Raw genomic sequence first — 13,916 nt, 5'->3', positions numbered from 1 at the left:
GGCTGCCTCCATGTGGGGCAGGAACAACGGCTCATTCGGGGTCTGGCATGCCTGGGGAGGTGAGGGGGTCATGTCCATCAGCACTCCTGGCACCTCCAACCAAGAAGGTCTGCGTGGGAGCAGGGATTAGCCAAGGCTCATCCAGGGACCTACATGGGAGGGACTGGGTCACCCCCCCAGAAGCGGGCCAGGGGGCAACTGTGCCCCGTGCCACCTTAGATGCCCCTCCCTTGGTCCTCATGGACCTTGGGGAGTGCTGAAGACAGCCCCCACCACCCCCTGCCAGCTCTGCTCCCACAGCAGTGCCCTCAGGTCGCCTCTGCCCCAGCCCGGAATGCTTGGCTGTGCTGCGTAACCCTGGGCCGGCTGCAGAGCCTCTCTGTGCTTAGGGCTGACCACATGACCAGGAGGCCAGCACCCTAAGCCAGTCATCTGCTCCCTGCCCACTCTTGCCAGAGGGTCCTGAGCTTGGGAGCGTGGCCTGACTTCCGTCCCTTGAGGGCCAGACCTCAGGGGGTTGGGCTGGGCTGGGTGATTCTGCAGGGGGAGGCCTGCCAGCCTTAGGAGCTCAGGACTCCTGGCTGGGGAAGGAGCCGGCATGACTATCACAGACACAGCCACCTCCACTGCACGCTGCATGCAAGGTAGGCGCAGGCAGGCGGGGGCAGGGCCTGAACCCTTCCAGCTCCAGCGCACCCCCCGGGTCTGAGTGATGCCAGCATGCCGCGGGCTCTCAGGAGACCAGGTGGGTGCCAGCCACGGAGGACTTGGGGTGAGAGATGGGACCATCCCTGATGCCTTCTCTATACTGCCCCTGCTGTGACCCATGAACCTGGCTTTTTTTTATTTTACTTACTTATTTGACAGACTGAGAGACCAGAAGCTGGGGAGGGGGTTAGAGGCAGGGGGAGAGGCAAGCTGTCCCCCGAGCAGGGAGCCGATCGAGGGGACTCGATCCCAGAACCCTGAGATCACGACCCGGGTCGAAGGCAGAAGCCCAACCCACAGAGCCCTCCAGGCGCCCCTAAGCTGGCCTTTTTAAGAACCGACACAGGACAGAGAAGGACACCTCTCGGCAGCCGTGACCAATGAGACACAGCGTGGGTTAGTGGCTGTTTCAAGGTCACACGCAAGCGCGGGCTCTCCAGGCTGGTAGAAACAGACTTGAAACGGCAGGTCAGCTGCAGGCCACTTGGGAAGCTGGAGCTGCAGGACGGCTGACCTGCCTCTGTGGCGCCCGCTGGCCCTCCCGGGGGTGGGGAGGTGAAGGATGCAGATTCCATGGCCCACAGTGGCCTGCAGACGCTCCCAGGACGCCCCCATCCGTGGTGCTGGGGGTTCCCTGGTGACATGCGGCTGGGGAGAGGGCTGTGGGGGACCGCAGGGGGAGGCACAGTTCTTGCCTGGCCTCCTCCATCCAGGGGCTGGGGGCCTCACCCCACCCCGCTGACCCTTCTCTGGTCTGGGGGTCTGGCTTCCTCCCACCTCCTTGGGAGCCTGGTGGGGGAGGGGAGAGGGCTCCTCTGGGGCCACTCCCCTGGACACTCCCTGAGGGCTAGGCTCTCTGCCCAACTGAAAGGAGCTGCCTCCCCGCTTTCTGAGCTGGGCGGAGCTGATACAGGCTTGGGAGGAGGCACGCAGGGAGGGGATGTCTCCGCTCTACCCAGCCAGGGGCAGCCTCCCAGTCTGGGCCTCCCTGGTAGGGGGGAGTGCAGGGCTGCTGAGGTCTCCTGCAGGCCCCTGCCCTTCCCCGCCCTGCCCTGGGACCATACTCCCTGGAGAGCGGCCCCCTCTGACCACCCCCCACCAGCAGCCAGCAAGGCCTCCTAAACTCCACTCCAGAAACGCATGGTGGGAGGGTCTTCCCGGAATGCCTTTCCACCCACTGCCCCGCTCAAGGGACTGACCCGTAGGAAGGGGCGTCCCACTCACTGAGGCCTCTGTTTTGGGAGGGACGTCAGAAGGGAAACCAGGAATGCAGGGGGCCCCACCAGCCTCGTCCACCTGGGCCATGGGAGGGGCAGGATGGGAAGGAGACAATGGCTGTGCCCCAGGGAGTGAGGAGGAGTCACTCAGCCCTGTCCCCAGCCCTGGTGTAAATGGGGAGACTGAGGCCAGCCTAAACCAGAAGTGGCCCTGCCTTCTTGCGCCAAACTCTCCCTCCTCGCCCTGCCCTGTGGGCAGAGGGGACAGACACCAGCCACCAGCGGCCCTCCTGGGCTCTCACAGCTGGGGGCCTGGCTGACTCAGACTCAACACCCGGGCAGGAGGGGCCGGTTTCCCGGAGGCGGCAGGGCGGGCCAGGTAGATGGTTGGTCTTGAGAGCAGGGCTGGAGGCCCTGTAGACGCCGCCCACAGGGGCCTGAGAAGGTTCCATCCGGGAATCTGACACCCTCTAGCCCCATAAGGCCCTGCACTGGCCCAGGGCAAGTGGGGGCAGGGGGTGGGGTGGGTACCCTGTCCAAGAGGTAAGGATATCAGACTGGCTCTTCTCCACAGACTATGGCCATGCGAACCGCCCAGCCTGCCTGGGGGTCCTGGGGCACCTCCACCGGCGGCAGCCTCCTGCTCCTGCTTCTCAGCCTCGGTGAGTAACACGGGTGGGCTGTGGTAAAGTGTTGGGGGCCAGAGAGCATCAGACGGCACCCAAGGGGCCTTAAGGCTCTGCCTGCCCCACGCCTCCTCCCTGGAGGCTGGCAGTGCCCACGTGCCCACCCCACTCCCAGAAGGCTATTGTTCCAAATCTGGGCAGGTGCCCCGAGTCCCAGGTAGGCTGTCAGCCATGTCTCTGCTCCCAGAGGTGGCTGCGTTCCTCCCTACCGCACAGCACTGGAAGCTGGGGGTGGGGGGTGAGGGGGGCTCAGGCCAAAGGGACAGTGTCCGTGACCTGGGTGTCTGATTGCCCTGAGCAGCAAGGTCTTAGGAGGAGGATGTGAAGAGGATGTAGGAGGCCTGAGCTCCCTGGGGTGGGGAAGGCTGTGACATCATGGGGTGCCGAGTCTGTGAGGGCCAGCTTTGCCTCCTTCCTACCCAGGGTGGGGCACACCCAGGAGTCCCCCATCACCCCGTCAAACCTTGTGCCCCCTCCCCTGCAGGGTGGGCGTTTCCTTCCAGGGCCCAGGCTGCAGACTTGAGACTGGTAAGGTCTCTCCATGAAAAGGGAGGGCGGTGTCTGGCCCCGGGTGGGGGGAGGGGTCCTCGAACCCTGAGCCAGCACGACTCAGCCGCAACCCTGCTCTGTCCTCAGGGTGTCATGACCCCATGGCTGCAGGGTACCTCCCGGGTCTTGTCCTGGTGGCGACCTGAGCTATCTGTCGTCCTCTCGCGGGACCGGAGGGACACAGACAGTAAGCAGGACACCCTGCCCTGCTGGCTGTTGGGAGACGTGGGGCTGGGGGTAGTGTAGTGGGGTCACACTTGCCCACACATCTGGGGCCCTTCCTGGCTGCACGGCTTGCTTGGAGAGTGGACAGAATGACCCCATTTTGCTGATGTGTAAACTGAGGCCTGGAGGGGGTCCTGCGTTCCCCAGGGTCTCGGCGAGGTTTGGGAGGAGGAGGTTGACTAGAGAAGTTCAGCCCCTGATCCCTGGCCTGCTCCTGCAGGCAAGGTCTGCCCGCCCTCGAGGAAGGCCCACGTGATAGATGAAAACCTTGTCTTCTACGAGGAGTGGGAGCTGGAGGCCTGTGTGGATGGGGCCCTGGTGGCCGCTCAGATGGACCGCGTGAACATGGTGCCCTTCACCTACCAGCAGCTGGACGTTTTTAAGCGCAAGCTGGACGAGGTAGCTCAGGCCTGCCCGCCGTGCTGCACTTTCTCGGGCAGTCAGGGCGCAGCCGTGGCCCTCACAGCCACCGCCCTGGGTAGTTCTACCCACAGGGCTACCCCGAGTCCCTGACCCAGAACCTGAGCTACTTCTTCCTCGAGCTCAGCCCCGCGGACATCCGCAAGTGGAACGTGACATCGTTGGAAACCGTGAAATCTCTTCTTCAAGTCAGCAAAGGGCAGAAGAGGGACGCTCAGGTAGCTGACAGCTGCCCGGGAGGGAGCAGGTGGGGGGATGGTGTGCAGGCCCCTGGGGGACGTCTTTCTCCCAGCCCCGAGACTCCTCCGTGGCCTCCTTCCGCAGGTGGCTGCCCTGATCGCCCGCTATGTGGCGGGAGGGGGCGAGCTGGACCAGGCCACCCTGGACATGCTGGCCACCTTCAGGCCCGCATACCTGTGTTTCCTCAGTCTGGAGCAGCTGCGCTCCGTGCAGCACAGCGTCCTTTGGTGAGTCCCAGGGGCCTGCCGGGAGGGGTGGGCATGCGCTCCCGGCTCACCACCCGGCCCCACGCTGCCTCCCCAGGGCAGCCGGGCCCCAGGACCTGGATGCGTGCAGCCCTCTGCAGATGGCCGTCCTCTATCCCCGGGCCCGCACCGCCTTCCAGACTGTGAGTGGGCCTGAGTACTTCTCAAGGATCAAGCCCTTCCTGGGTGAGCCAGGGAGAGCCCCTGGGGGGCGAGAGGGCCCAAGCTGCCCACACAGGTACTGCCGGGGTCTTGCCTCACGAGGCTGCTGCTGTTGGTGTGACTGGTGGTCAGCATGGCCCCTGCCCTCACACGCATGTGTCGGTTGAGGCCCTGTGAGTCCGAGCCCCCTCCAGCCTCTGCACCCACCCCAGGGAACCTGGGGCCTAGGAATTCCTTAGGGTTGGAGGATAAGACTGGGGGCTGTTGTGAGGTCTCATGCTTGGGGCCCCACTCCCCGCGAGCAGGTGGGGCCTCCACAGAGGACCTGAGGGCTCTCAGTAGTCAGAAGGTGAACATGGACGTGGCCACATTCCAGAAGCTGCAGACAGAAGCTGTGCTGGTATAGCGGGGGGCTGGGGCCGGGGGCTGGAGGTGGGGCCAAGGTGGGGGTGGGGCACTGCTGCCAGAGCGCCAGGGCTCAACTCGAAGTCTGGAGGGGCCAGGCCGGGTGTTCAAGCCCGGGGAAGTACCGGGAGGTCTGGACACAGCAGAGGTTGGCAGCCTTCTGGGGAAGAGGCCGGGCGACTCTGATGGCCCTCTGGGGACTCTTGCAGCCGCTGACCATTGCCGAGGTGCAAAACCTTCTGGGTCCAAACCTGGTGGGCCTGAAGGCGGAGCAGGAGAGGAGCCCCGTGCGGGACTGGATAGTCCGGCAGCAGCAGGATGACCTGGACAGTCTGGGCTTGGGGCTGCACGGTGGCCTCCCCAATGGCTACCTGGTCATGGACCTCAGGCTCCGAGGTGGGCTGGGGTGCTCCGCTGGGTGGGGCTAGGGCAGAGCCATGCAGGGCGCCTGAGTCACTCTCTCTGCAGAGGCCCTCTCAGGGGGCGCCCGCCTTGTGGGACCCAGAACAGTGCTCACTGCGATCCCCACTCTGCTCCTGGCTCTGATCCCCAAGTGAGGCCACCGTCCTGGATGCAGAACATCCCCCACACCATGACGGCCTGCCTGGTCCACCCTGCCTGGTCCACCCCAAGGGGACTGGAGTTCAATAAAAGGCCCCTGTCCTTCCCTGCAGAGCTGGCCTGTGTTGTTCTGAGGACTGGGAGGGAAGGCCCAGCCCCGGGATGTGGTAGCTGGGGTCCCGGAGTTGGAGTTCCTCCTGTTTGCACTTGGGAATGGGGAGGGGAGTGGCCCTCAGGGCCCTCCTACCACTGTTTCCATTCCCAGGGCCTTCCTTCCAAGGCCAGGCCAACACTGAGGGTGGCTTCTGGGGACAGAGGCCAGGAGGTGCAGGTGGAAGTCCTATTCCCTGCTAGGAGGGTCTCTGCCCCTCCTGGGGCTCAGGGCAAAGGGATGCAGGCAGGATTGTCACCTTGTCTTTTATTCAAATCAGTCATCAAGGCCCCCTCCCCCGTACCAGTTCTTCATCCTGGGGGAGGCCAGAGGATTGGGGCAGCATCTCTGCCACCTGTATGGGGCTGGCCACATCGTGGGCCCAGGTCGTCATTCCAGCTCCATGTCCTGGAAGCTGGGTATGAGTGGGGACCAGCCCTGTTGGCCCCTAGGAAGTGGGACATGGCCAGGTCCTCTGGCCCTGGAGCCTGGGTGGGGGCCTGAGCAGGTGTCTAGCTCCACCTTCCAGCCCCAGTTTCTCTGCCTGTGGCGCTGGGCCAGCGCTATCTTTGGAGGCCTTGGTGCAGGTGCCCTGGGAGCAGTCCTGGCTGGGCCCCGGGATGCCCCAGTACAGCAGCCACAGGAGGCCTGAGGGCAGGGCTGCAGCGAGTAGCCAGTATTGCAGGTGGGCTGGTGCGCTGCCTGTAGGTGGGACGTGGATGAGCACCATCAGGCCCAGCTGGGAGCCCCCCCCAGCCGGCCCGGGCTGCCCTCCCCGTGTGCTTCCACGGGCAGGAAGGCCAGTGGGGACTGCTCCTAGGCTCCTGTGCAGGCCCTGAAAGGCATCTCAAAGCTTGTCCCATCCCCACTTTCTGGTGCTCAGCAGGTGTTGGAGGAGGGGACTTGGTCCTTCAGTAACTCAGCAGCCAGTGAGGGCTGAAGCGAGGGTCACCCAGATGTCACCCAAGGAGGCAAAGGAAGGAGAGCTGGCCAACAGAGTAGGAGGTTGGGTGCGAGATGCGGAACTGGGGGCAGTCGGGGGTCTGCAGAGACCCTGGGCAGACGGGGCCAGGCAGAGACAGGGGAGCCCACGATGGGGAGGCTGGGTCTGGGGCATACCGGAAGTGGGGGCGTTGTTCCCCCGCTGGCCCGAGGTGGGGGCTAGATGGGACACCCAGGGAGTGGTGTCCGGGATTCCCGTGGTGGAGCGGGCCGGGCCGGTGGGGCCGGCAGTGTCTGTGTCCAGGCCCAGCTCTCCTAGGGCCGAGGTGTTGAGGCTGCGGAGCCAGGAGCTGATGGTGGGGTGGCTGCGGGCCTTCTGCAGGTCCCCCACATTCTGGCCCAGCAGGGTGGTCACATTGCCGACACTCAGGCTCTGCAGGGGGAGGGGGGGCTGTGGGGGCAGGGCCGGAGGGTCCCTCGGCAGCCGGCTTGGGGGCAGAACCCGGCAGGGCAGTACTTAACTGAGGAGCGAGCACAGGGGTGAGGCTTGGCAGAGCGACCTGGGGTTCACCGCACACCTCTGACTTTGGGATACGTGGGGCCTGCAGATTGTGACAGCGGCCTCCCCTAGTTTGGCAGCCCCCCGCCCCCATGCCCCAGACAGGCCACCCCGGGGGCCCACCTGCAGCACTCGGGGGTTCAGGTTGGTGAAGGTGTCGATATCCATGGAGACGTTGGCCTGGGCCAGGTGCCGCAGCTCCTCCACGGGGGCCCCTCCTGGGGGCAGGCAGTGGTCAGAGGACGGGGCAGGGGGCCTCTGGGACAGGGGGACCTGCACACAGGGGAGGGTCTCACCGAGGTAGGGGCGCATGAAGCGGTAGTAGCTAGCTGTGTTCCTGGTGCTGCCAAAGGCCTCGCGGGCTTTGGTGTAGAGCGCGTCCTTCCGGCTCTGCGGGCAGGAGGAGATATCCAGGGCCCCAGCCCGCCTGGGGGAGGGGGAGGCTTGTGGGCAGACTGGGCGCCCCTCGTGCTCCTGGCCTGTTCCCACCACAACTTTCCTCTTGACCTCTGTACCACGCGGAACAGGGTACCCCCAAAACTCACACCTGCCCGAAACCTCAACACAGAGCCTCTCCTATTTGTAGATTTTGTGATGAAGTCGACATTGCAGTGAATTAGTGCGGCCCGGAGTCCAGGAACTGGAGCAGAGAAGGGACTCTGCACCCAGGCACCGAGGGGAAGGCTGTGTGGCCATGGAGGCCGAGGCTGGGGCATGCGTCCCCCGGCCCCGGGCAAGGCCAAGGAGTTCCGGCAGCACCCCACGCAGGATGCACCTCCCCTGCCTGTTTCAGAGGGAGCCGGCCCTAGGACCCCTCCATTTCAGGTTCCTGGTGTCTAGAGCGCGGGAGAATTTCTCTTGTTTTAAATCTCTCGGATTGTGGTACCTGGTTGTGCAGCCCTGGGAACCTACCACACCTCAGGCCGAGCCCCTCCCTCCTCGGCTGAGCCGACGATGGGCGCATCCCTGGCTGGCTCACCGGAACTCCACTGGCCTGATGGCCTGGATCTGCCGGGCACTCATCCAGCAGAGACGGGAGCCCCCGATGGCCATGAGCAGGGTGCTGGTTATGGTGCCATTGTGGTCCAGGTATTTCTGTAGGACAGCCTGCAGGCAGGGCCCAGGTCAGCGGGGCCAGGGGAGGCGCACCCCCACTGCCCCCTGTGCTGCCCTCACCTCGGTCTGGTTCTCCAGGGCCACGTCTGAGGCCAGCAGGGCCACGACCGTGTCCCTGGACGTGATGTTCCACTGGCTGATCTCTGAGCGGGAGTAGAGGTAGACCAGCGAGGTGATGAGTCGTAGCTGCTCCTCGGGGACACCGTGCGGGTATACCTGGGTGGGTGGGAGGGTCAGGCCGGGCTGGGCACCTGCCTGCCGCCCCCCGCAGCCGGTCTGTAGCGCACCCGAGCCAGCTTGGCCTTGACGACGCGCTGGCACTCTGCCGGGAGCGGGTGCTGTAGGAGCGGGTCCAGGTTGGCCTGGAGCACGTGGCTCCCCAGGCAGGACTCGAGCTGCATGCAGTCGTAGCGCACCAGGAAGAGGTCGTCGAGGAGTGTGGCCGCTGTGATGTCCCCACGGACGCAGGGTCTCCTTGCATCTGGGGGAGGGGTGTGGGTTTTGAGCTGACCTTTGCTGACTTTGGGCCCGGCCTCACTCCTAACCTCAGCCTGCCCTTGACTCCCTCCTGAGCTTGACCTCTAGCTGAGAACCTGGCTCAGACCAGAGAGTCAAGCCTGCCCTTGACCCTGACCTTGACCCACCCGAGGCTGGATGCAGACCCCCCCCCCGCCTGCCCAGGAGGTCCAGCAGCAGGTGGGACAGTCTTTTGAGTGCCCACCCCCCAGGGTTAGGAGTCCAGGGCAGGGGAGGGACAGCATTCCCTGGCCCTGGTGGCCACACTGACCTGTGCCCCGCTTGGGTCGAGAGGACACTGACATGGCCTTGGCCTTGAGAAAGCCCGTGACGAAGCGCCTGGCATTGCCCTGGCTGAGCTGCCCAGCTCGGTACGTGGCCACCATGCTGCTGAAGAAGGCCAGGCCCACGGCCTGGCCAGGCGGGCATAGAAACTCCATGCCCAGGGAGGGGCTGCCAGGCGCCGCCTGGTTCCTCGTCCCGTCCCACAGATGGAAACCCTGGGGCAGGGAGGGACTGGGGACACTGGACAGGCTGGCGGAAGGTCGGCTGGATGCCCCTGTCCTTGTGCACAGCCACCTGACACTCCTCCCCCACCCCCACTACAGAGCGTCCTACCTCCTGCACCTGCACCCACAGGCTGGAGCTGATGTAGCTGGCCAGGGCTCCCAGGGCCTGCAGCCCCTCCAGGTTCCAGGAACCGGGAGGCCTGGTGTGTGGTAAGGGAGCACCGGGTTAGGGTCAGGAGCAGAGACCAGACCCCCGGAGGCAGCCAGCCCCTCCCTGAGCACCCAGTTTTCAGGGCCTGCCTACTGGGGACACCTCCTACCCCAGGCGTGGGGGCAGGGGAACAGGGGGGTCTAGAGGGTGGTGGGACCCTGAGGCTGTGCAAGGTCAGCAGGATGGTAGACATTAGGGGTCTCTAGGTTGTCTCGAGGAGGGGCGGCCTGGGTGGAGGCACCGGACCCAGCCTACCCCAGCACGGTCTTGCCACCGGCCAGCAGCGAGTTGAGGGCAGCTTGCTGGGGGGCCGTCAGCTGGTGGCAGCGCTGCAAGTTCTCCAGCACATGCGGGTCTGCGGTTTCAATGCGGGACGCGTGCATGTCACACACCAGGGCCCCAAGGAGCAGCAGGTCCAAGGCATTGAGCCGTCGGTGGGGTGCTCCCTGCCACACAGCGGGTCAGCATGAGCCGGCCCTGTGCCTGTCCGCCCTCCCCCGTCCCGTTCCAGCCTGCCCGTCGTGCCTACCAGACAGGCCAAGGCCGTGTGCTGTAGGGCGGACCTCTGGTCTGGCAGGTTGGCAAGCAGCTCCGTGTCCCCCTGGGCGGCGCGGTGGGTGAAGGCCCGGCAGGTGGTTTCCCTTACCTGTGTCAGGCTGTGGGCGGGTTGGGGGGCTGTTGGGACGGTGGGGGCCACCCAAGGGTCGTCCTCTGGGGTGGCCCAGATGTCCCTGGGGAACTGGGGACCCTGGGACTCCGAAGAAGGCACTCTTAGCCTGTTACTCTGGAATGCTGGGGGCTAGGGGGCAGCACTCACTTGTAGAAGAGCAGCAGGTTGGGGGGGTGGAGCTCGAAGTCGTCCTGGAGGCCGTGCCGAGTGGCCAGGTTGGCCAGGCAGCTGAGCTGGGCAAGGCAGTGGCACGTCACAGGCTTGGCCAGACCGGGGCCCACAGCCCCCATCTTTCTGCCGTCTTACCCTCGCCCTTGGCGTGGGGCCCTCCCTGTCTGCCAGGGCTCTGTCCCTGGACGCCCTGTGGTCTGCCCTTCTCAGGAGGCATCAGGGCCAGCCTGAAAGCCCCCCACCCCCCACGGCTTTCCATGGCTCAGTAATTTACCCCAGTGCTACCTCTTGCCTAGACTTTTTGTCTCATTGGACTTACTTTGGGGTTTTCAGATGTATTGCTAATTTCATACTAATTTTAGAACGAGGCAAAATAGTAGCTTTTCTTCCTTTTGTTTCTTTAAACTCAGGGGCAGGTCGAGGTGGGCTCAGACCACATGGGAGAGGCCAGGAGGCTGGAAGATCCCCACAGGGCTCCAGAGGACCTGTCCCAGTGTGGGCACCATGTGCCACTAAAGGCAGGAAGCAGCCAGCGCAGGCCTGCTGGACAAGTCCTCATCTGAGCCAGAATAGAAGTCAGGGGGTCTGCAGGTAATGGGCTGAGAAGTCCTGGAAATGGTCCCAAGTGGGCAGCATCATAGAGTCACCCAAGGGAGGACAAAACCAACCTCTGATGGCCACACTTGTCAGGGTCTATCCAGCAGCTGTGTCTCAGGTGCCCAGGAGGCTGGCCGGGTCTCGCGCCCCATCCCAGTCCCGTGGGCCCCCGCTGACCCCGTGTCCTTTGCTGGGCACGCCCTTCCTCCCCACCTGTCTCCGGCAAGTGTGCCCTCTCCCTCAGCACCCTGGCCCGCTCCCACCAGCCATAGCTATTTACCTGCCAGGCCCTGAGGGGGACCTGCTGGGACGCCATCCCCTGGATGAGAGTGGAAAGCTGGTCCCGGGACAGCTGGCTGGCCGGCTGGCACCAGAAGCCATGCAGGAGGGAGGTATTAGCGCTGGGCAGAAAGGGGACAGGCGGTGAGGGGTGGCATCGAGGTCAGCACCGCCAGCTCTGAGGGAGTGAGACACGGGAAGCGTGGCCCGTGGCCCCTGGGCACGTGCAGGACCACAGCTTCATTCTGCGCTCGTCCAGCAGGCACCAGGCTCCCCGTTGTGAGCAGGGCTTGGATGTGGCCTTGGCCTGGACTCGGGGTCCTGGCAGTCTCTGAGCTCAGGCGGGCCCCACTGTCCCTGTGATGGCTGAGGGCATGGAGGAGATGGGGCCTGAGCACCAGCTGGGGCACCGCAGTGGGCCTGGCCTCTGGGTCAGTGCCGCTCTCAGTGAGCCTCTATCTAACAGAGTCTGTGTGTGGGGAGGGCGTCCTCTGGGATGTCAGCCTGGGCCTCTGACTCTGCCTCATCAGTATCCAGATCAATCCATCCCTCGATGCCTCATCAGTGATCTCTAACCCTCCAGGAAAGTGAAGCGTGGCTGAGCCCACATGCGAGCATAGTGGTTGGGAATGATAGAGTCTCTGGGACCTGGGAGAGCCACCCAGTCTTGGGGCAGAGGAAGAAACTGGAGAGGACTCGGCACAAGAAGTAACCACCCACCGGGCCAGAGAGCAGCACAAGCTGTGAGGGGCTCAGGGACCCCATCCAGCTCGATGCCTGGGGACCCACTCCTGGCCACTCCTGACCCACGTGGGTAGGTCTGATGCAGGACTCTGGAAGCTCCCGACCGTCTCGGGGCAAGGTCGGTGAGTGATGGGGGCCCTGCCTCAGCTGTGCCCAGGCCGTCGGGTGTGGACCCCCCCAGAGGATCAGCTGCAGAAGCCGTGACCTGGCACTCACCTGCCCCACAGGTCATCCCCGCTGGCCTCCAGCCCTCCCTGGGAGGAGCCCTGGGCCTGGGGACAAGAGCAGTGGGCTGTGAGCCACACGAGGAGGGCGAGGCCTGGGTTCACCTGACCACCTGGAACAAAATGGGCCGTGAGCAGCATCCGGCCCCCCAGCACAGCTGGGCACCGCCTGCTGGGGGCGTCCTTCAAGGGTCGGCCGGGGGCTCCCTGGGTCCTAGGAGAGGCCTAGGATCACAGATGTCCCTGATACCTCCGGGGAGCCTGGCTGTGGGACCCACCCCCCAAGGGTCTAAGATGCCCCTTGGTGAGGGCTGCCTCACCTGCTCGGGAACCCATGGCCGTGCGGTGTGCACTGCTCGTCCTGGCAGAAAGATGTGGGGTCACAGGCGGTGGGTACAGGACAAGCTGGAGAGGAGACAGGAGGTGAGGCCCACCCATCACCTTCCCCTATCCTCTGTGGCACAGGGCACAGAGAGGGAGGTGCCGTCCAGGGTCATAGAGGAAGGGTTCCCTGCAGCCCTGTCTCTTGTCTTTGGGGAGGGGCACAAACCCCACAAACAATGCCTCTTCGGAACTAAAGGGAGTGGCAAGAGGAGGGGCTGGGCCAAACCCCGGGGCCTTTCTTATCACAGGTCGGGGCCCCTGGGACCTGTAGCTTCGGTGTCTCCAGTAAACAGATCTCTTGACAGCTACTGGGGGGCGGGGGTCCCAGGAAGTCCCTGCAGGCAGCTGCTGGTGGAGGCCTGGGGGCTCTCCAACCTGCCGCCATTCCTGGGTGGCCTGGAAAGTCCTCTTCCCCTCTCAGGGCCTCAGACGCCCAGGCAGACCTGGCCTCCGGCCACAGCCCACACCACAGCCCCGCAGGCGGCCCTGCACAGTCTCCAGCTGGAGGCCTGAACTATGAGGTGGTGTCCAGGTGCCTGAGGGGCTCTAGACTCTGCATGGCCCAGGATAGTTACTTTCCTCTGCAGGGGACAGAATGGAAGCCCCCCACCCAGGTTCACACCGAGATTGCCCCGTGGATGCAGGTGGCAGTGGCCCCGCCCCAGCCCTCACTTCTTACCAGAGTGTGGAGACCATCTGCTGTGGAGGGAGGCTTCTCCTGTGTCCCGCAGTGGCTGTCCGATGGAGGGGGTGTGGGGGCCTAGGCCAGGTGCCAGGTGCTCCTGAAGACCCCAGTCCGCTGAGTATGTCAGCTGCCGCGGCCATGCAGGGTGGGGGCACCGGCCTTCCTGCTCCCCTCCATGGCTCACTGACACCCGGCCTGCCTGGCAGCCTGCTCCTGCAGCGACTCCTGCAGGGGAGGGTCCAGGTGTCAGGTGAGGCTGTCGTGCCCACCCCTGGGGGCCCCGAGCCCAGCAGACACCTGCTCTCCAGCCCTGGGGGAGCGGGAGGCTGAGCTCACGGTTGGCAGCCGCCCAGTGCACGCCCCTTCCCGCGGGGATGGGTCTGTGCCCCAAGGATCGGATGTGCCTTCGTATGCGTGTGTGTCTGCATCTGTCATGAGTGCTGGTGGTTTCGTGCACACACGTGTGCATCTGGGAGCACCTACTATGTGCATGCCTGATGCATGGTTTCCCTGCGTGATGCCAGTCAGACGCGGCTCCAGCGTGGTACCTGGGTTCCGTGCCGCGCGTCCCGGTATCTGCCCTGTGAGCATGCGTGTCCCTACTCGTGTTTACCAGGGGCTAAGAGGGGTGCAGGCTCCAGGCAGGTGGCCTCAGTGGCAAAGAGCTGTGCTGCACATGCCCTGGGGCCCAGGATGGGGGCAGCTCCACCAGCGGGGGGTGGGGAGCCCTCTGAGGTCTT

General features: G+C 64.8%; 2 protein-coding genes across 9 annotated transcripts; one reads left to right on the top strand and one right to left on the bottom strand.

Annotated features, from left to right (window-relative positions):
• Positions 1-697: 697 nt before the first annotated feature.
• LOC309854466 (mesothelin-like) lies at positions 698-5,530 on the top strand. 6 transcript variants are annotated; one of them, XM_082713710.1, is made up of 11 exons: positions 698-745; positions 2,500-2,587; positions 3,096-3,139; positions 3,248-3,347; positions 3,606-3,784; positions 3,868-4,023; positions 4,130-4,272; positions 4,349-4,476; positions 4,758-4,852; positions 5,067-5,253; positions 5,326-5,530. In XM_082713710.1, the coding sequence occupies exons 1-11, from the start codon at positions 713-715 to the stop codon at positions 5,412-5,414; spliced, it is 1,242 nt and encodes a 413-aa protein (XP_082569836.1). In that variant the 5' UTR covers positions 698-712; the 3' UTR covers positions 5,415-5,530. The 6 variants fall into 6 exon arrangements, with proteins under 6 accessions (XP_082569836.1, XP_082569835.1, XP_082569839.1 ...); XM_082713709.1 differs by having other exon boundaries at positions 698-772; XM_082713713.1 differs by lacking the exon at positions 698-745 and adding an exon at positions 1,617-1,851.
• Positions 5,531-5,821: 291 nt separating this feature from the next.
• Positions 5,822-13,607, bottom strand: LOC309854450 (mesothelin-like protein). Of its 3 annotated transcripts, none has more exons than XM_082713626.1 (16): positions 13,171-13,607; positions 12,428-12,512; positions 12,100-12,220; positions 11,141-11,261; positions 10,240-10,325; positions 9,952-10,078; positions 9,678-9,868; positions 9,321-9,411; positions 8,974-9,115; positions 8,474-8,667; positions 8,247-8,402; positions 8,050-8,177; positions 7,367-7,497; positions 7,194-7,288; positions 6,689-6,944; positions 5,822-6,271 (listed from the first exon to the last, which is right to left on the bottom strand). In XM_082713626.1, exons 2-16 carry the CDS (start codon positions 12,441-12,443, stop codon positions 6,018-6,020), a joined length of 2,109 nt encoding a protein of 702 aa, XP_082569752.1. In that variant the 5' UTR covers positions 12,444-12,512; positions 13,171-13,607; the 3' UTR covers positions 5,822-6,017. The 3 variants fall into 3 exon arrangements, with proteins under 3 accessions (XP_082569752.1, XP_082569753.1, XP_082569751.1); XM_082713627.1 differs by having other exon boundaries at positions 6,689-6,846; XM_082713625.1 differs by having other exon boundaries at positions 7,194-7,497.
• Positions 13,608-13,916: the final 309 nt, after the last annotated feature.

Source organism: Mustela nivalis, assembly GCF_964662115.1.
Source record: "Mustela nivalis genome assembly, chromosome: 19".
Lineage (NCBI taxonomy): Eukaryota > Metazoa > Chordata > Mammalia > Carnivora > Mustelidae > Mustela > Mustela nivalis.
The sequence above is the reverse complement of the archived record's forward strand: the minus strand, read 5'-3'. Positions and strand labels throughout refer to the sequence as shown.

What these genes read in the sequence shown, in the direction of transcription:
- LOC309854450 (XM_082713625.1), bottom strand. An exon ending in AACCTGCTGCTCTTCTACAA is followed by an intron (nt 10,079 to 10,239) that starts GTGAGTGCTGCC and finishes ACCCGCCCACAG; the next exon opens with CCTGACACAGGTAAGGGAAA. An exon ending in ACACGGCCTTGGCCTGTCTG is followed by an intron (nt 9,869 to 9,951) that starts GTAGGCACGACG and finishes GCTGTGTGGCAG; the next exon opens with GGAGCACCCCACCGACGGCT.
- LOC309854466 (XM_082713709.1), top strand. Translation starts at nt 713, where the DNA reads ATGCCAGCATGCCGCGGGCTCTCAGGAGACCAGGTGGGTGCCAGCCAC. An exon ending in AGGCTGCAGACTTGAGACTG is followed by an intron (nt 3,140 to 3,247) that starts GTAAGGTCTCTC and finishes CTCTGTCCTCAG; the next exon opens with GGTGTCATGACCCCATGGCT. An exon ending in GGCAGAAGAGGGACGCTCAG is followed by an intron (nt 4,024 to 4,129) that starts GTAGCTGACAGC and finishes CTCCTTCCGCAG; the next exon opens with GTGGCTGCCCTGATCGCCCG.